Source organism: Loxodonta africana, chromosome 8, assembly GCF_030014295.1.
Source record: "Loxodonta africana isolate mLoxAfr1 chromosome 8, mLoxAfr1.hap2, whole genome shotgun sequence".
Lineage (NCBI taxonomy): Eukaryota > Metazoa > Chordata > Mammalia > Proboscidea > Elephantidae > Loxodonta > Loxodonta africana.
The window spans coordinates 85,457,348-85,477,562 of NC_087349.1; the positions used below are offsets into that span (position 1 = coordinate 85,457,348).

Genomic DNA, 20,215 nt, shown 5'->3' on the forward strand with positions numbered 1-20,215 from the left:
CATGCAGCCAAGATGCATCAGTTGGTCTCAATCCACCTAGAGCAAAGGAGAATGAAGAACACCAAAAACACAAGGTAATTATGAGCCCAAGAGACAGAAATGGCCACATAAACCAGGGACGACATCGGCCTGAGACCAGAACTAGATGGTGCCTGGCTACAACTGATAACTGCTCTGACAGGGAACACAACAGAGAACCCCTGAGGGAGCAGGAGAGCAGTGGGATGCAGACCTCAAGTTCTCATAAAAAGACCCAACTTAATGGTCTGACTGAGACTAGAAGGACCCTGGAGGTCTTAGTCCCCAGACCTTCTGTTAGCCCAAAACAGGAACCATTCCCAAAGCCAACTCTTCAGACAGGGACTGGACTGGACTATAGGATAGCGAATAATACTGGTGAGGATTGAGCTTCTTGGATCAAGTTGACACATGAGACTATGTGGGCAGCTCCTGTCTGGAGGGGAGAGGGGAAGGCAGAGGGGGATGAAAGCTGGCTGAATGGACACAAATAGAGGCTGGAGAGAAGGAGTGTACTGCCTCATTAGGGGGAGAGCAACTAGGAGCACATAAAAAAATAGCTAGGTGTATATAAATTTTTTATGAGAGACTGACTTGAGTTGTAAACTTTTATTTAAAGCACAATAAAAATTAAAAAAAGAAAAAAAAATTTGTGTTTTTCATATGTTTAAGGGCCATCTGTATTTCCTATTTTGTGAAGGTCTGTTCTTTTTCCTATGTCTTTTTTTCTATAAGGTTGATCTAATTCCTCTTGATTTCTAAAACCAATTCACAGTATGAGCGGCAAATATGTTTTCTCAGCCTGCCATTTATCTTTTGACTTTGGTTATACATTTTTATTTATTTTGCCCAAAACAATGTTTGTTTGTTTTTTTTTTAAAGAAGCCAATTTTATCAAACTTTTCTTTTTTGTCTCTGGTTTTTGAGTCTCAGTTAGAAAGTACGTAGGGGAGAGAAAATTGTTTCCTTTTTACCAAGTAGAAAACTAAGGCTGAGGAAGATGAAAAGACTCATCATACGTCACACAGCGTGTTAGCAGCAAATCTAGGATCAGAAGTTAGACCTCAGTGCGCCAAGATGATTCAAATTCAGGGGTGGGGGAGGGTACCGGATGCTTCTCTCTCTTTCCAATAAATAGTAAGAAGGTAAGTCCTTCATTATTATACACAGTAAAACTAAAAATAAATACTTTTGGGGTCTTTTAATATAAATGGGGCTCTACAATGAATATAGTCCATGCAACACAAAGGCCTAGGCTAGGCCATGTTTTCCATATCACTGTTGCTTGAAGCCTCTCTATAGTCACACCTGATGACATCAGCTACCTCTCTCAGGCTCCTCTGGGGACCTGGGGGCTGTTAATAAGAATTTTTGTAGAAAGTTTTACATTTTTGGAGAGAAAGACCTTCAAAGAAATCCTTACCTTTGGTCTGGTCTAAATCGAGTGTCAGTAGGTGGTAATAAAGACCTTGAGAATGGATCCACTTCATTTAATTCTAGTGCAAACTGTGTAAAGCCATAATATTGCTCATAGCCTTTGGGCATGGGATCTAAAAGAAAAATAAATTATTCATCCCTATCTTGCATTTCATTTACATTACATTTTAATTTCTTCATTTTTTTCATCTCTGGCCAACACTAATTTTTTTTTTTTTTCCTCTCACCTAAGCAAATACGTGCTGAATATTTCTTTACAAAGTTTCTTCTCTGGAAATTTTTTTCTGTCTTACAGGGATAAGGCCTCCTTTGTCTGGGGCATATATTAAATTTATACAACGCTGTGAATTTTCATTGGATACTGGTTTATGCTAGAAAAATAACTTACTAAAATAATCATGTTAAAAAAGCTCTGGGTCTCTTACTTGACTAACAAGGCTCTCTCTCTCTCTAGAGAACCCATTTTTCATTTGAGGGGTGTCGAAGTCTCCCAAAACTCTCTCTAGCACCTAAAATAGTTCTGAAGCCCTAGCAGGGAGGTCAATAAATGTGAATTCTCTCCTTTTATTTCTGTCCTCCTTTTCAACAATTCTGGCCCTCCCACCCCCAATCTTAAATATCGAAGTTCAGAACCATCGGGAGTATTGCTCTATCTTGAATTCTAGATAAAAATAATACAATTACATGTTTGGTAAATTCGATCTAGACAAATAAAATCCACAATAGCTCTCACTATTGAGATACAAATGCAAATGCTTTCTCTGAACTTTTCTGTAGACCCATTTTTTGGGGGAGGGGAAGATTCAGAAGTTCTTTTTAACTAGTCTTGATTTCCTTATATCTTTAGCATGAAAGTAATAGAGAAGCTTCCTATTGCGCCTTTAAAAATCTATCCCTGCCCCCACCTCAGTAACCATTAGAGAGTGAAATTTGGTAGACTAAATAGCGACCTCCCAAAGATGCCCAGGTCCTAATCTCTGGAACCTGTGAATATATTACTTTACATGGCAAAAGGGACTTTGCCGATGTGATTAGGTGAAGGATCTTGAGATGCGGAGGGTTTTCTGGATTCCCTGGGTGGGTCCAATGTAATCACAAGGGTCTTTATAAGTGGAAGGTAGGTGGGTCAGATTCAGAAAGAGTGGAGGATGCTATTCTGCTGACTTTGAAGGTGGAGGAAGAGGCTATCAGCCAAGGAATGCTGGTGACCTCTAGAAGCCAGAAAAGGAAAGAAAATGGATTATCCCCTAGAGCCTCCCGAAGGAATACCAACAACTCAAGTTTTGGACTTCTGGCCTCCAGAACTGTAAGATAATACATTAGTTTTGTTTTAAGCCATTAAGTTTGTGTCAAGTTGTTACGGCAGCATAGGAATCTAATACACAAAGAAAGTGGTTTTTCTAGAAGATTGTCCAGAAATGCTCATGGCCAATACACAGACATAAAAGTCAATGAAACAGAATAACAACCACTTACAGAGCATTCCTTCATCCAGGTACTACTTTAAAACTCCAGAGAAGATGGTAGTTCTCATCTGTGACATACAGTTTAACCAAAAGAGAGGGCATATATTGTGGTTACCTAGTGCTGCCATAACACAAGATATCCCAAGTGGGTGGCTTTAAAGAACAGGTATTTTTTTCTCACAGTTCTAAAGGCCGAAAGTCCAAATCAGGGTCTTGGCCATATCAATTCCTTCCTTATCGGTAGTCCTGGGCATTCCTTGTTACTTGGTTTGTAGATGATCCTCACATGGCCTCAGTCTTCCCCATGTGAACTGTCTCTGTGTCTAATCTGCCTTTGTAACTCAGAAGTGATTAGATTTAGAGCCTATACTACTTGCGCATGATCTAATTAACATAACAAAAACCCTATTTCCAAACCGGATTAGATCCACAAGTTTAGGGGTTAGAATTCCAACACATATTACAGTGTACCTCACTTGTAAAATCTCACATGTGTCTCTGAACCTCTGAAGTTAGGAAGAAGGCCAGGGCTGCTAATTCATTCTAGCTTCATGGCAACCTCTGTTAGGATGATGCAAGATGTGGTTGGTATCCATTGAAAGAAACATTGGTGGAAGCCTACTTTACAGCCATTTCCCTTTCTAACTTGCTAGTGCAGGCTGATGAGATGTAAAGACACATTTGCTGGGGGGCTCTGGAAAATATTTCATTCCTGAAAAAAGAGTCAGGAGAGAAGAAAGCTTTTATCTTCCCTCTTCCCTGCTTGGTGTGCTGTCACGTGGGGAAATAGTATTGAATCCTGACATTTTACAACCATGAGGGGAAACATCATCAACACACTGGGAATGGCAGAATGTGTCCTTGACACAGGTACGTTGCCTAAACCACTCTGGGGCCACCCGTCTCCTCTCTTATTGTTAATAGCACACAACCTAATGGTTTAAGCCACTATTAGAATGATTTTCTTTTTTTATTTTTATCAGCCTAAAGCATCCTAACAGATGTACCTCAGAACAATGGTTTTAGAATATGTCTATTACTTGAAAACAACATATTTATCAGATTGGAAGACGGACTACGGTCTTAAAAATGTGGGGACACGTTGATGAAGGTTTGGGTTCCCTAACCCTCCTGGCTGCTTCAAAGTCTGTACATCCTTCTGGAATCACAAGAGAGATCAGAGTGGCCTATGGTGTTGGTGAACCTGGGGGGTCCTTAACTCTTATATAAACCCTAAGTCACTCTGCCTTTCCAAGGACACTTTTCTCTTTGTCCCTACTCTAAAGTGACTGACATTCCTTTTTAGTGCCCAATATAGGCGCAGGAGTGATGTTCCGTGACTGTATTGACTGTAAGATTCCCACAGAGAATGATCAGGGATCAGCACTGGCTTCATTCCAGAATTAAGAACCCAGGACCTAGTAGCCCGATGGAGGTGTTGTAAAGAAGCATGACGATGAGTCTGAAATAGGATTAGATGAATGCAGTAAGGCTCAAGGCCTCTAGCATAGTCCAAAGGAGGTGCTGACTGGAGGACCTGAGTGGACACTGATGTCTGCCTGCTGTAGCTCCTCCTGCAGCACCCACCCGCCGACCCTTCGGCTGGGCTCATTAACCTGGACACTAACTTGCTCTCCAGACACAAGTGGACGAGGAGGGGCCACCACAGTAGATGCTTTCATGCCATTTCCCAAACAGTCGATGCACCGCTTTCCCACTCCTGTCAAACACTGTGCCTTCAATCTCGTGGGGGTTAGTGCTCCAGTATTTTGCCTGGAATTCAAAGAAGAGTTGTCTGGTCAGTACTTTGTGGCCACCTTACTTCAGATACTAAGAAAAGCAACAGAAAGGGAAACAGAGAGACTGTGCCACAAGAGTAGTCCTACACTGCATATACTTTTCCAGTTCTTGGTTCTCTTTTTTTAAATCATGCTTTTAGTTATTTAATACAAATAATAGTTAATCCTCTATTTGCAGTTTGAAACTCAATAACCAACATTTATGTAAGACAATTTCTTTTTTTCCTACTATAGCTTCAATAATGTAGGCAGGAAAGTCTCGTTTCCTCTCTTAGACATCTGCCAAGTCGTGTGGTTGGCCTTTACAGCCCCTGAGAGGAGGTGTTCCCCGGCTGTCACCGTGGCTCTGATTGTAACTTAATAGAAATTTAACTCACATAATTTCTTCTCTAAAGGAATTAGACAGAAACCAGTCAAGTTGGTTGTCCATCTTTCAGTTTCTTTGATTTTTTCCCCAAAACTAGGTTTGTTCAGCCAAGCCATAGGAACCTTATGTAACCTGTATTCGCATGATGTTTTTAGTTAGCATCTGAAAGGAAGACTTGCTGGTTCTATACAGTACCTCATTAGCGCCAGCAGAGGGAGCTCCAACTCCCTAGAGTTGAAATTTTCAAAACTCCCAATTACCTGGCTGTTCTTAAAATATCTCTATGAAAGAAAAGAAGGCATTTCTCTATAAATCAAAAAGTCTAGTACTATTTTCAATTAAAACAGTACCCATATTTGGCAACCAATAAAGTTGAGTGGCACTTTCAGGCCATATTTTGGAGGTTCAGCATTCCCATTCCAAGACTGGTAAAATGGGGATGAGACTGCAGACAGTGCAGAGCCTGTGACCATTGTGAGGGTGCTAGCTTTCACTCTGAGTAAGATGGAAGCTGTTGGAGGATTTTGGCCAGAGAAATGATGCGACATGACTAATGTTTTAAAAGGATCCCTCTGGGCTATTGCATCGAGGATAGACCTTATGAGAGTAAGGGTGGGAGCGGGGAGGCCAGAAGGAGGCCATGGCTGTGGTCCAGGTAAGAGACGTGGGGCTGGGACCAGAGGTGGGTCTGCTGGCACAAAGGTAATGGTGAAAAATTCCCCAAGATGTCCTATGCTCTGAGGCCCTGGCTCTGCTACAGCCCTTCAAAGGTCAGAGCTTACAAGGCCGCCTGGGTTACCTTGATAAAATTCACTTTGCAGTGGCAGGAATCGTCACTCAGGTTCTTGATGACTATCTCTCCGTAGTGCTCGATCCACCTCTGCCCGCTTAAGATGTTATGGATGCAGGAGGTCACTTTGTTCCACTCAAAATGATCTCCAAAGCTAAAAAGGAGGAAAAAGGGGACATAAGGATTCCAAGAAGAGCATTGGTATTTTACAAAATAATGAATTTTATAAAATTCATTGTAATGAATTCCTTGTTCCTTTATTAAGGGAACCAACACTGACTGGCTATTCTGCACTGGGCATCCCATGTGCTGTTATTCCCCAAGGAAGCATGCATGGCCAGAGAGGACGGCAATCAGACTTGTGGACCTGGGAGCAGGGAGAGGCTAGTGACTCCTGGAACGACCCACTCCCTCCTTTACAGAGGAAAACACTGAGAGCCTGAGGAGGTGACTCATCTAAAGTCACCGAGCTAGGAAAGGGAAGTGAAAATGGGGAAGGTATGGGAATTTCTCAATTTTATATATACATATATAAACTTAAATGCTTCACAACGAGAAAGTATTCATGCATTACTTATGGAGTTAACTAATAATTATAAGGACAATAATAATAAGACCAAACACGTGGCATCTGCTATGTGCCAGGTCTATTTTAGGTGTTTTACATATACTACTCATTTAATCTTTACAACAGCCCTATTAAGTAGGTGGTTTATATCCTCATTTTACAGATGAGGGGACTGGTAATCAGAAAGGTTAAGTAATATGCCCAAGGATTTACAAGTAGTAAGAGACAGAGCTAGCAGTCAAATCCAGGCAGTCCAGTTCAGAGTCCATACTATGGCCAGTTTGTTTTATAAAGAAGTATCAATAATCCCTGTAATATTATAGTCGTGTTTTTCTTAAAAGGAATCTGGACAGTGAAGCAAGAAAACAATGTTAAATAAAAACTACCATCCTTAATTTTGTCCAGAAGTAGAAATATGAGTTTAAAAAGTCTCCATTCAGGGAACTTTGGTCTCTAGTAGGCATTCCAATTTGAGGGAAAGAAAACTTGAGATTGTTGAATGAAGAACACCTAAACCTACTCCCAAACAAATTAAGAGAAAACACACACTCAATGTCATGGGGGAAGATGGGCACTGGGCCCCTAAAGGCAAATCTTGGCTCAAAATTCTATAAATTTCCTAACCATGGAGGAAGAACTTACACTGGCAGAGTCACATGGGTTGTGCCAATTGGAACAATTTCCATGGATTTGCCCCAGAATTTGTTTTTCCATCTCACATCTGAAATGAAAATACCAAACATTAAATACATAGGATAGCTAAAGAGTTCTTCAGCTGGATAGATGATCAATCATTACATACCGCAAAGTCTTCATAATAAAATTAATTATTTTATAGGATAACTTTTCATGCAATAAATATTTAAGTACCAGTTGAGAACTGGAGCCCTGGTGGTACAGTAGTTAAGAGCTTGGCTGCTAACCAAAAGGTTGGCAGTTTGAATGTACCAGCCACTTCTTGGAAACCCTGTGGGGCAGTTCTGCTCTGCCCTATAGGGTTGCTATGAATTGAAATCAACTCGACAGTACTGGGTTTGGTTTTGGATTAATTGAGAACCAGGAACAGAAACAAGGAAAGTGAAGTTATAAGATACAGTCCCTTCCTCAGAGGAGCTCATAGCATGAAAGGCAGACAGAGTGCAAACAGGTAATACCCACGCAGAGCCAAGGGTTCTAAGTCTGTTATAAGGTGAAATGGAACCAGAGAGGAAGGAATGACCAACATGTTAGGGGAAGGCATCAGGAGAGACTTGTCAGAAGAGGCCATTTAAACCGGCTTTGAAGGATAGGCAGGAGTCCACCAGGCAGAGAAAAAATATCAAGGCAGAAGAAATGGCTTGTTCAAGGGAACAGACGTGTAAGAGAGCATGATGTGGTTCTACCTTGTAGGTCTGGGATTGTCCAGAGAGAACAGAAAAGTCAGACTGAGGACATAAAAAAGTGGGCTTTACAGGTCTCACTAAGAAGTCTGGTTTGTGTGCACTGGGGAAAATAAGGTATTTGTTTGAATAGGAAACTTACGTGATTAGATATAGGCTCTGCAAAGACAACTAGAATTACGGAGAATGGAACAGGAGTAGGAGAGGTTAGAAGCAGGGAGACAGACAAGAGGCTATCGCAGTTGTCCAGGGGATAAGTGAGAATGAAGGGATCCTAGACAACAGCAATGGTGATGGAGTAAAAGGGACTGATCCCAGAACCATTCAAGTAGAAACAGACAGAACTGTGAAAGAAAGAGACAATTTAAAGATAATGTCAGAATTTTCTAACTTGGGTAAATGGTCCCAACAAAGGAAACAGGGAATAGAAAAAGAACAGCAGGGTTTGCAGAGTAAGTAAGTTTGGGAACATGGAAAAGAAAAGCAGAAGTGCGGGGACTATGAAAAAGATTTGGGAGCTGAAGCTCCATTTTGGATCACGATGAAGTAACAGAGGAAGGAACTATCTTTTCACCTTAGACAATTAAAAAAAAAAAAAAAAAGATAAAATATGTAAAAATTAGATATTTCAGACCTTGGCCAATAGGCAACACAAGATTCCCTGAGAGAAGAGAAACAAACCTAGCTTACTGGAAAATGTTTCCTGACCACAGACAGGTGGAACTCAGGCAGAGACCAACAGACTTCTTGAGCTGAGAAGACAGTTAAAGTCAGAGAGATCAAAGAAGCTAGAATTCATAAAGCTGAGTACTGGAGAGAAGACAGCTGTACAAAGAAAGGGCTCTGAAGATCTTTAGAGTAGTCTCCTCAAGTCTTCAGCTGGACACTGGTGAGTGTAAGAAAACTATACAAGGTCAGGCAAAGACCCTTAGAAAAGATCAAGTGGAGCAATTCTCAGAGCTCACACAGGGCTGGGACTAGGTCATGCTCCCAAAAGCCATAGTTAAGAAAGCTGTTAATATTTGGGCACTAAGCAGAGTCTTCAGAAGGGTATTGCCTCAGTAGAGGGGTAAAGTTGGCACTTCATTAAAGTTATACTGGATTTGCCTAAGTTTAAAGCATAAAAGCAAGCCTCAAAAGGATCAAATGACTTCTAAGTTACTTAACTGTGTTCCACATAAAAACCTAGAAATATTTAAAGGAATTTTAAAAACTCCTACATACAACAACATACCTTCGCAGTGTCTGGCATCCAATAAAAATGACCAGGCATACAGAGATACTGGAAACACAACCCATGATGAGGAGAAAACTCAATCAATAGAAACAGGTCCAGCAATGACAAAGATCATGGAATTAGTAGACAAGGATATTAGAACACCTATAGGGTTACTATGAGTCAGAATTGACTCGACAGCAGCAGGTTTGGTTTTTTAATTATAAATATAGTCTATATGTTTCAGAAGGTAGAGGAAAGGGGAAGATGATATGGAGGATTTAAAAAGTCCCATGGTGAACTTATAAAAATGAAAAATACAGTGGGTGGGATTAAACACTGCAAAAGAAAAGATTAGTGAATTTAAAGACATAGCGATAAGAATTATGCAAAATAACACTCAGAGAAAAACACTGAACAGTGCATCATTGAGTTGTGGGATTACTTCAAGCAGCCTAATATCTGTGCAGTTGGAATCCCAGAAAGAAGGGGGAGATCATAAAAACATTTGAAGAAATAACGGTCATGAATTTATTTTCCAAATTTGATGAAAACTATAATCCCACAGATTCAAGAAACTCAATGAACCCCAGCCACAAAAAACATGAAAAAAAAGTCTCCAAGATACGTTATAATCCAGCTGTTTAACACAAGAGATGAGAAAATCTTAAAAGCATCCAGAAAAACAAACAAAAAAATACATGTGTAAGAACAAAGATCAGAATGACAGCTGACTTCTCCTTATAAACATTGCCAAAAGACAATTCAGCAATACATTTAAAGAACTGAAAGAAAAAATAAATGATCAACCTACAATTTTATACCTAGTAAAAATACACTTCAAAATGAAGGCAAAATAAAGACTTTTTCAGACATATAAAAGCTTAAGAGAAATTTATCACCAGCAGATTAATTAACACTTTAAGAAATATTAAAGGAAGTCCATGAGGGAGAAGGAAAATAATACCAGATGGACATGTTGATCTATACAAAGGAATGAAGAGCACCGTAAATGGTAAATATATGGGTGAATCTAAGAGAGGGGTTTTTTTTTTTCTCACTTAAAAAAAAAATCCTTAAAAAAAAATCATCTTAAAAAATAATTGGTGCTAAGACAATCCAGTGGAGGAAAAATAGTCTTTTCAATAAATGGTGTTGGAACAACTGGATGTCCATGTGCAAAAGAATGAAGCTGAATCCCTACCTCATGCCATATATAAAAATTAACTTGAAATAAACCATAGAACTAAATATAACATCTAAAACTATAAAGCTCTTAGGAGAAAATATAGACATAAATCTTTGTGACCTTGGATTAGGCAATGGCTTTTAGATATGACACTACAAGCACACCAAACCAAAAAAATCAAACCCACTGCCATCGAGTCGATTCTGACTCATAGGGACCCTACAGGACAGAGTAGAACTGCCCCATAGGATTTCCAAGGAGTGGCTGGTGGGTTTGAACTGCCGACCTTTTGGTTAGCAGCCGAGCCCTAAACCACTGCACCGCCAGGGCTCCCAAAAGCAACTCCCCCTCAAATAGATAAACTGGACTTCATCAAAATTACAAACTTTTGTGCTTCAAAGGACAAGCATCAAGAAAGTGAAAAGTCACTGAAGGGTAGAAAATATTTGTAGATCACACGTCTAATAAGGGACTATATAAAGAATTCTTACAACTCAATAATAAAAAGACAAATAGTACAATTTAAATACAAATGGCCAATAATCACAGGAAAAGTGCTCAACATCATTAGCAGAAAAGTAGCAGAAACACAATGAGATACCGCTTCACGCTCGCTCAGTGTGGCTATAATCAAAAAGACATTATTTTCTTAATTATTTTATAAAAATCTTAGAAGAAAACAGCATTGTAAAATGAGATTTCAAAAACAAAATTTGAAATTTGAAGGAAAAATAAACCCCTCTGCTGCTTAGATGCTAGTGAACAACTGGAACTATTTAGGGTCTCAGGATATATGGTTCCGGGATATAGAATATACAGGATCTGCTGGGTATACAGAATGTAGGTGGCTGCAGAATTAGAGGAAATGTTGGAGGAATAAATGATGGTGGCCCAGATAAAGACAGAGGATTTTTTTTTTTTAAGTGAACAACTAAGTGATGCTGCTGAGCCCTGAAATTATGAAATAGGAAAATATGAATTTTGGTTCTGAAACAAGAGGTGAGAGAATCAAGTAGTACAGAAGTCCAGGGACCACTTTGGATCTTAACAAGCATGTACAGTAATTTCTGACTAAATCTATCACATTACAAAAACAATAGAGGTCAAATATATTAGCACGTTACCTTGCCAGAAAACAAAATTTCCAGACTCAGCACGACATGCAGATATAGGTGGGTGATGGCTGACCTGAAAGAAACAAAGGACCAAAACCAGAAAAAAATTAACATTAGAGTCTCATGAAATCCATCTCTTCTCCCTTGCACTGGGATTTAACACAATGTACAGTGAATTCAGGAGTCCCTGGGTGGCACAAAGAGTTAACGTACTGAGCTGCTAACAGTGAGGGTGGAGGTTCAAGTCCACCCGGAAGCACCTTGGAAGAAAGGGTTGGCAATCTACTGCCGAAAAATAAGCCACTGAAAACCCTATGGAGCATATTTTGCTCTGACACACATGGGGTCACTGTGAGCCAGAACTGAGCGGGTGGAAACTGGTTTGGTTGGCAAAGAATTAAAACTTTTTTAGTTTCCTTAAACAAGTATGTCCTCAAGAGGGCACTCCTGATACACTTAGCTCCTAACGTGCTCAAGTCAGTCTGGAGAAAGGAGAAAGCCATGAATGGAATCCTTTGTGGGAGTGTGGCCAGTTGGGGAGGGATGAGGATAGGCTAGAGATGCGTTTTGAAATATGTGAAAATAAAAACAGCAACACACAAAGTCTGCCCATTCATGAACCATATAATCTGATATTGGCTACCAATGTCAAAATCTCCATTAGCTTCTTCTGGAAGTATCTGCAAACGTTTTAATCAAGATGTCAAATAGAACATGTTTTAAAATGCTACTCCTAAAGCAACACAAAAACGTTATTCCTCTGGCTTCGTGGATTTAACTCTTTTGAAAGCTCTGCATCTCTTAGAACTGCCTACAAGAAAACCCATCCAAGGTAAAATTTGAAAACAGTAATGTTCCTATAAAAAAAAAGTGACACAAATAATTACTGAAGAAATATTAGCATCTAAAAAAATTATTTTTATTCATATCAGGAAGGATAAAAATATCTTGAGTAAATAAACAATTATGTTCTAGAAAAGAGAATCCCCTGTAACACAGACTGTAGCCCATTTCTCTGCCTTTTGGGAAGGGGGGGTCATTCTGTTTTATTCACTAATGAAGAAGCTAAAGAGACAATAGCTCCTCAATTATACTTCGTTATCTCAGTAACGCTCAAGGCACCTGAGCTGTGTAGGACGTTACCACTAACTCAGTACTAGTGAAACCTGAGTGACTCTTCTCGCTTTTTTTTCTTTTCTTCTTAATTCAAATTTAAAGATATTTTATATCGGAATCGCTGCATGTCCCTCCACCTCTTCTTTCTTCCACCAGCACTCAACGACAACACTGCAGTTAGCTTATAAATCTTGGGATTATATAAAGCTAAATCAGGGCAAGAAAACAGCCCCTACCCTTCTTGCTGGCCTACCAGCTCCTGCCTCACGGTGGAGGGGCAGAGAAGCTACGGAATGCTCCCCTCCTCCCTTAAAGTAGACGTATGTTAAAGTGGATTATTACCGATTATATGCCCACAGAAAAAAATTGGCATCTTTATACACATGGCCAAAAGTAAACCATCAAAGCAAAATATAGTGTATAAACACTATAACCCTCTTCTGTAAAAATTTTAAATCCCATAAAACAGGGAATTATGTAAGAAATGCTATTGTACAATAAAGTGTGTATCCAAACCAAACCAAACCCATTGCCACTGAGTTGATTCCAACTCATAGCAACCCTGTAATAGGACAGAGTAGAACTGCCCCACAGGGTTTCCAAGAAGTGGTTGGTGGATTCAAACTGCCGATCTTCTGGTTAGCAGTCAACTTCTTAACCCTTGTGCCGCCAGGGCTTCATTCCCTAAAAATACAACTTTGACCTTTTAAAACTATTGGGTTACATTAATGAATCAGTGCTTAGCAGAGTGCCTTTAGAGGGCTGAATAGATGTTTTCTGAATGAATAAACCTCAAATATCAACCATTTTGCTTATTTCGTTACGGTTTACAAAGGTCTTTGGGGATGATTTATATGGTCCATACTGCTTCTAGGATGTTTAAAAAGCTTTTCAGTGAAATGTAAATTGATGTCTTATTTCCGTTTGACATTTCCTTACAGCAGGTATTTACTCATGAAACTTTCACGGGGCATCTGCCACGTGCTGCACTAGGGTCGGCGAATGAATGAGAGCTTTTGGGGTTCCACAGATCTGGGTCTGTGCTACCTCATCTACTGGCTGTATGATCTTCAGCAAGTTTCCGCATCTCCCTGAGCCTCCGGTACCTCATCTGGGTTGTTGTTAGCTGTCATTGAGTCACCTCTAGACTCGTGGAGACCCCCTGCACAATGATGGAATGAAACATTGCCTGTCATATACCATCCCCATGATTGACTAAGCTTGGACTGTTTTGATGCAAACAATTTTCACTGCTGATTTCAAGAAATTGATCTCCAAGCCTTTCTACCTAATCCCTCTTAGTCTGGAAGTGCCGTTGAAACCTGTTCAGCATCAGAGGAACACACAAGCCTCCAGTGACAAATGGGTGGTGGATGTGCACAAGGTGCATTGGCCAGGAATTGAACTCAGGTCTCCTGCAAGGGAGGTGAGAATCCTGCCACAGAACCACCAATGCCCCCTACCTCATCTGTAAAACGGTGTTAATAACAATGACTTTGCAAACTGAAATAAGATGACATATGTAAATGCCCAGCAATGTATGCTGGTATATAGTAGCCATAATATTTTCATGAGTGGTATTTCCGCTTAGTCCTCATGGCAACCTGGTATCTTAGGTATTATGACCCCTATTTTATAAATTAGGAAGCAGGGGTTCTGTACAGTAAAAAGCCTGCCCAGTGCTACCCAGTTAATTAGTGACAAAGGCAGCACTTCCAACCCATGTCCCCTGATTGCACGTCCAATGCTCTTTTCTGTATGTCCAGTAGCCTCTCTACGGCTGCTCTCAAATTGACACACTTGTCCCTCACCAAAGCCACAGTGTATCATTAAGGTCCCTCTTGTGAATATTTAGAAAAAAGAATCTTTTAAATCTGACCTTTCCAACTTCTCTGAGACTCATTTCTTTCTTTGCAAACCAAAGTCTGCAGATCCCTCTCACTTCAAAATGCTATGATTCTGTCATCTGTTCTCTATGTCTTCTTTGAATGCCAGCATTAAAGGTGCCAGCCAATTTGAAAATATTATAGAAAGGCTTTGATGAACTTGAATGCCCATGGAAAGGGGAAGTTCATGGTTAATCATTTGATGTCATCCTCCTAAATCTTCCAGAATAGAGAATAACAAGCACAGTCTAACTAACCTGTATTTGTTAGGGTGGGATTTATCTTAGCCCAGGCACAGAAGAGGCAGTAGCTGAGTTTAAGTTTGATCTAACCCAGCCCTAGAGCAGAGCCTGGGTCTTAACTTACTGGGTAAATACAATTTAGACTACTAGTTTTTTTTAGCATGTCTCTCCATTACCTCCTTTCTACCCCAATCAAATTAGAGCAATTCTGAATGGTAAGGGCTCCATTTAAGAAATTAGTATACATGGCTTTTATTATATAAATATTTCCTTAATAAGGCCATGCTTCTTTCTTTGTATAAGCCATAATTCAATGAGCTTCCCTGCTAGTTAAGAATTCTTGTCATTTATTTGTGTATCTGAGGCCTTTCTTCACCTTCACTTAACCATTTTGATTGAGGCCTTGAATGCACTTTATATAAGAGGTAGGCGGTAAAGGGAGATGCAAATGGTGAAAGGATGTATTTCAAGATTTGTGTATTTTGTAAGTTTTTTTTTTTGTTTTTCATTTAGAAAAATACCCCTTGATTGCACCACTTCTACCCTGAAGCTGTCCAGAGATATTAAGATATGGTCTTCCTAGTTCCTGACTTGCCTACAACAGCCTAGGGTAGCTTGAAGGACGGGTACAAGCTCCAGGTTAAAAATTATCCAGGGAGCGGACCTCGTGGCCATTCATCCCATGTCACTTATCAAACGTTATCTACGACATGTCAGATGCTGTTTTCGTCACTGAGGGTACAAGAATAAACAAAAGAAGCAAAAATTCTTACTCTCATGGAGTTCACATTTCAGTGAGGAAGTGGGCGAGACAGACAATAAACAAGTACGTAATTTATCGGCAGTAATGTTTAAGTCTGGGAAAATAAAGCCAGGCACGAGGACGGGGGTGGGGTGGGTGGGTGGGAGTGCTATTCCAGGCAGGGTGGGAAGGGCAGGGCTCTCTAATGATGGAAACCTCTGAGGCTGAAAGAAATAAGGACGCTAACCACACAGATCCTGGGAGAAGTGCATCCCAGGCAGAGGACACAGCAAATGCCAAGAGCTGGGAAATGCCTGCCATGTCTTCAGAGAACCCACAAAGACTGCAGCTGAATGAGCAAGGGGGGAAGTAGTAGGAGACACGGCCAGAGAGATGGCTGGGGCAGGATGTGTAGGGCTTTGAAGGCTGTGTCAGGACTTGGGATTTTATTCCAAAGGACCTAGGGAGTTGTGGGAGGATTTAGAGCAGACTCTGCTTGTTTAAAACAACCACTCTGGCGCTGGGTGTATCTTCCAATGCCAGCATCAAAGGTGGCAGTGGACACCAACCAATGTGAAAATATTATACAAAGGCTTTGATGAACTTGAATGCCCATGGAAAGAGGTAGTTCACGATTAATCATTTGATGCCATCCTTCTAAAATCTTCCAGAACAGAGAATAACAAGTACAATCTAACCTGTCTTTGTTAAGGGTTTGGTTGAGTCTCTATTCTCGTTATATCTTTTACGTATTGTTCTGGAACTGGCTATGGGAACAATAGGCCAGTTAATGAGATATTGCAATAGTCCTGTCATTGATCGTATAGGGTCCCTATGCGTTGAAATCAACTCAACAGCAATGGGTTTGGCTTGGTTTGGTTTGGTTGTTGATCATGGTGGCCCGTGCTAGGCAGCAAGCACCAGTGAAGGATGTAGAGAAAACGACTGGCTTTGAACATACTCTGAAGGAAGGGCCCAGGATTTGCTCTTGAATAGGATATGGATCATACAAGAAAGAACAGTTAAGGATGATGCCAAGGCTAATGGCCTGACATTTGGGAAAATATGGTTGCTGGTTATTTCCTCTTTCCCTGTGTTCAGTGGTTAAGAGGTTGGCTGCTAACCAAAAGGTTGACAGTTCATCTCCACTAGCCGCTCCCTGGAAACCCTATGGGGCAGTTCTACTCTGTCTTATAGGGTCACTAGGAGTCAGAATTGACTCGACGGCAATGGTTTTTTAATGGGATGTTCAGAGCTTATCACAATTTGATAAAAGTATAGCTTCTTGCAAAAAAAAAAAAAAAAAAACCAAAACAAACACACATGCAGTGATGATTTCACTTGAAAATGTAAAAAACTGCAAAGCAATGGTTTAGTTGCCAGATATTTGAGTTACTGCTCATTTTATCTGAACAACTTGAATTTCCCTCTGATAGTGTCTTTAAACGAATGGGGACACCACTTTAATCAGTAGCAAAGAATTCTGCCTACTAGTAGATAAAAGAGCTAGCAGAGAGTTGATGTGGGCGTGCAAGGAGAGAAGTGATAGGTGTGCTACTTATAAGTCTGTCCAAGAATGTATGTTCACAGCTCTCCAAGTGAGAAACAGAAAAAGCAAGGAGGGCTGAACCTGTAGAGAAAAGGAAAAAAAGACTTCATCTGAATCACTTACATGCTATTAGAACACGAAGAAAACCCTAGAACATGCTAGTAACTTTTAATAACTCCATTCAGCTTTTCTGAAACAAATTTTCAACAGTATGTGGCTGGGTGGGTAAATGGCTAAAATGACTTGAACAATGATCCGGACAACTGAAGTTCTGTGTAATTAGAAACAGTTACTTTTAGATAATAGTTTAATTACATATGCTTTGACACCAAACCTTTTGCAAAAGTACAAGAAAAAAAAAGCAAAGCTAACGGAAATGAGTTTCCTGAGCCGTCAGTTCTCTGGACGGCACTCAGAACCAGCGTGCTCTCTCTCTGCCAGGCACCAGAAGAATGACCTAGGAATAGCTTGCCAGCAGGACAGTCAGTTCCTGACCAGTAAGGAAGGAAAGGAAGTTCTTTCTGAATTCCCCCATTTTTTTCTGGGCTTATGGAGAAAGCCATAGCTGAATCCAGGGGCGGATTAGCCAGTAAGCATGATATGTATCAGCTGACAGTAAGCAAGGTACCCATAGGCTTCATTGTGTTTACTTATTAATCTGTAGTGCACAATTTCACCTGGGTTTCACCACATCTTTGTGCGCTACAGATTAGTAAGTAAACGCAATTAAGCCAGTGCCTACCCTACTTATTGAGTAATCTGTCCCAGGCTGAATCAGATTCCTTGGTACAAAGGAAACTCCTTCCCCAAGAGGGTGGAACAGCTAGAGTGTTTGTACATACCACAGGAAGGTTTCTGATTTACCTCTGAATGTTCCGCCTTCACAAAGGCCACTCCCCAGCTCACAGTGGGAATTGAAAACAAAGTCTCATGTGAGTTTGGAGGATAAAAGGTTTAAGTGACAATGACAGGCAAAGGCCCATAGTCTGAACAGTATACTAAAAGGCTATTCCCACCTCCATAGCCAAGGACTCCTGTTGCGCTGAGCACAATAACTAAATCTACACAAAACCAGTTGCCGTCCAGTTGGCTATGACTTATGGCAACCCCACGTGTGTCAGAGTAGAACTGTGCTCCACTGGGTTTCAATGGCTGATTTTTTGGAAGTAGATCACCAGGCCCTTCTTTCCGAGGTGCCTCTGGGTGGACTTGAACCTCAAACTTTTGGTTAGCAGCCAAATGTGTTAACCATTTGCCCCACCCAGGGACTCCAATTCTACATGAGAGACCCCAAAAAGGGTGAGGGAGAAAGGACACTGGACTGGAAACAGAAGGCTGGGTTCCCACACGAGCTGAGAGGCACCAAAAACTAATCCCTCCAGCCCTTGATTTCCTCACCCGTAAGTGATCCCTGCCTTGCCTGCCACACGGGGCTATTTTGAGGATTAAATAAGATAATGTACAAGTTTGAAAAGTACAAAGCACTCTACTAGCTGAAAGGTTGGCGGTTCTAGCCTACCCAGAGGTACTTTGGAAGATAGACTGGGCGATCTGCTCCAGAAAAGTCACAGCCTTGAAAACCCTGTGGAGCAGTTCTACTTTTCACACGTGGGGCTGCCTTGAGTCGGAGATGACTCGATGACAACTAACAACAACAACAACCCTAATACTTGTTGTAAGGGATATTTGTCCTATACATGCTTTCTCTGGTTTCTGACCATATGAGTCATTTGATGAAGTGTTTTGGGGTCTTTGAGGTGAGAAACAATAAAGAGAGGCATGAGATCTGGCTATGAAGTAGCAATTCATTCAGCTTTCTTTGCCACTCATGACCCCAAACATCCAATACCCATCAAAACCACAAAGCAACAAAATCTAGGGTCTTAGACTAAGGGAAGGGACAGCCGTCACTTTTCAAATCACCTAATTCTGTTGAGTAGAAAACTCGGTATAAAAGCAGAGTTAGCCTTGTTTCTTGCAAAGTCCTTTAGCTTGGAGATATGATTTTCATCAATGTCCTCCTTAGAATAAACGTCCAACCAAAAATATCAATTTGCAGGTCCTGCCCAGCTTATTACATTAAATTACATTAGCCATTCAGAAACTTATACTTACTGTAGAGAGGCCCATGAAAGCAAAGTAACCCCCAAACTCTGAAAGCTAAAGTAGATGATCTACACATAATGGACGAAGCTAGTAGCATCACGCAGGCTCCGTAAAGGCAGAATGCTCCTGGGCCGGACGCGGAAACAGAACAAATATTCTGACATTCTCTTTAGACGTGTTAAGTTAGAAGGAATTTGTGTAGAAAGTGTCAGGTCAGCTGGTCACCATAAACAACAAGGTCAGGAGAGGGGAGTGTCCAAAAAAACCAAACCAAACCCAGTGCCATCGAGTCAATTTCGACTCATGGCGACCCTATAGGACGGAGTATAACTGCCCCATAGAGTTTCCAAGGAGTGCCTGGCAGATTCGAAGTGCTGACCCTTTGGCTGGCGCCGTAGCACTTAACCACTACGCCACCAGGGTTTCCAGAAGGGAGAGCAGGAGGCTAAAATGATGTGTCCTCTGCTGGACAGGAAATGGAGGGCTCTGGCTCAGAACCCCTCCCACCCCTGGGGCAATAGGCAGCCAGGTGCGTGGAATCTTGCAGACATCTCTCCTTCTCACTGTACACTCGCCTAATGACTACAATTTGGCTTCCCAGGTAATCTGCCTATAGAGGAAGCACATCCTGGTCATGCTGGCTAAATTCTTGTGGTCCCCATGGCAGTTATATTTTTCACAGTAAATGAATATAGTAGCATTCTAGTTTATACATCGGTCTCTTGTAAGCTTAGCTAGTATGATTCTGTCCCTGATTGACTGATCCACTCTTGGGTATATTAAAAGAACCAACTGTCTCAGGCTATTAAGGCTGAATTCTAAATAAATGATCAGGGCTGGGGTATTACCAAGGTCCATGGTAAAACTAGCTATGAGGACTCTTGGCTGCCCGACGCCTGGCTTTCTGCCAGAGTAGAGTAAATAGAGAATATTTTTATTTAGCTTACTAAAACATATATTGTAACAAATACATGCCTTTCTAGCTTTATTTGATCAGGCCATTTCTGAAGTTCATCTTTGCCTTTTCAGTACTCCTCTTGTTAGTCTTAACACTGTATCTTAAAAGATATTCTAAAAGTTGCCTCTAAATACAAGACAAATTATCGTTTACTGAACATTTACTATCCTGAATGTACATACTTTGTATATCAGTCTATTATTTCATGTCAGCCTTACTGGAACCTCTGAGCCAAGTATTATCATTCCCATTTTATAGATAAACAGCTGAGG

General features: G+C 40.8%; 1 protein-coding gene across 17 annotated transcripts in view; it reads right to left on the minus strand.

Moving 5' to 3' along the window:
• The window catches only part of OSBPL3 (oxysterol binding protein like 3), a 224,403-nt gene that overhangs the window by 19,026 nt on the left and 185,162 nt on the right, over positions 1-20,215 (minus strand). For 16 of the 17 annotated variants that reach the window (XM_003407074.4, XM_003407072.4, XM_003407073.4 and 13 more), the window contains 5 exons: positions 11,354-11,417; positions 7,088-7,166; positions 5,887-6,031; positions 4,550-4,694; positions 1,442-1,568 (listed from right to left, as the gene is read on the minus strand). In XM_003407074.4, the coding sequence (XP_003407122.2) occupies positions 1,442-1,568; positions 4,550-4,694; positions 5,887-6,031; positions 7,088-7,166; positions 11,354-11,417 (560 nt within the window). Of the gene's footprint in view, positions 1-1,441; positions 1,569-4,537; positions 4,695-5,886; positions 6,032-7,087; positions 7,167-11,353; positions 11,418-20,215 lie in introns of those variants that run through there. The other variant, XM_023544346.2, reaches the window with a different exon arrangement.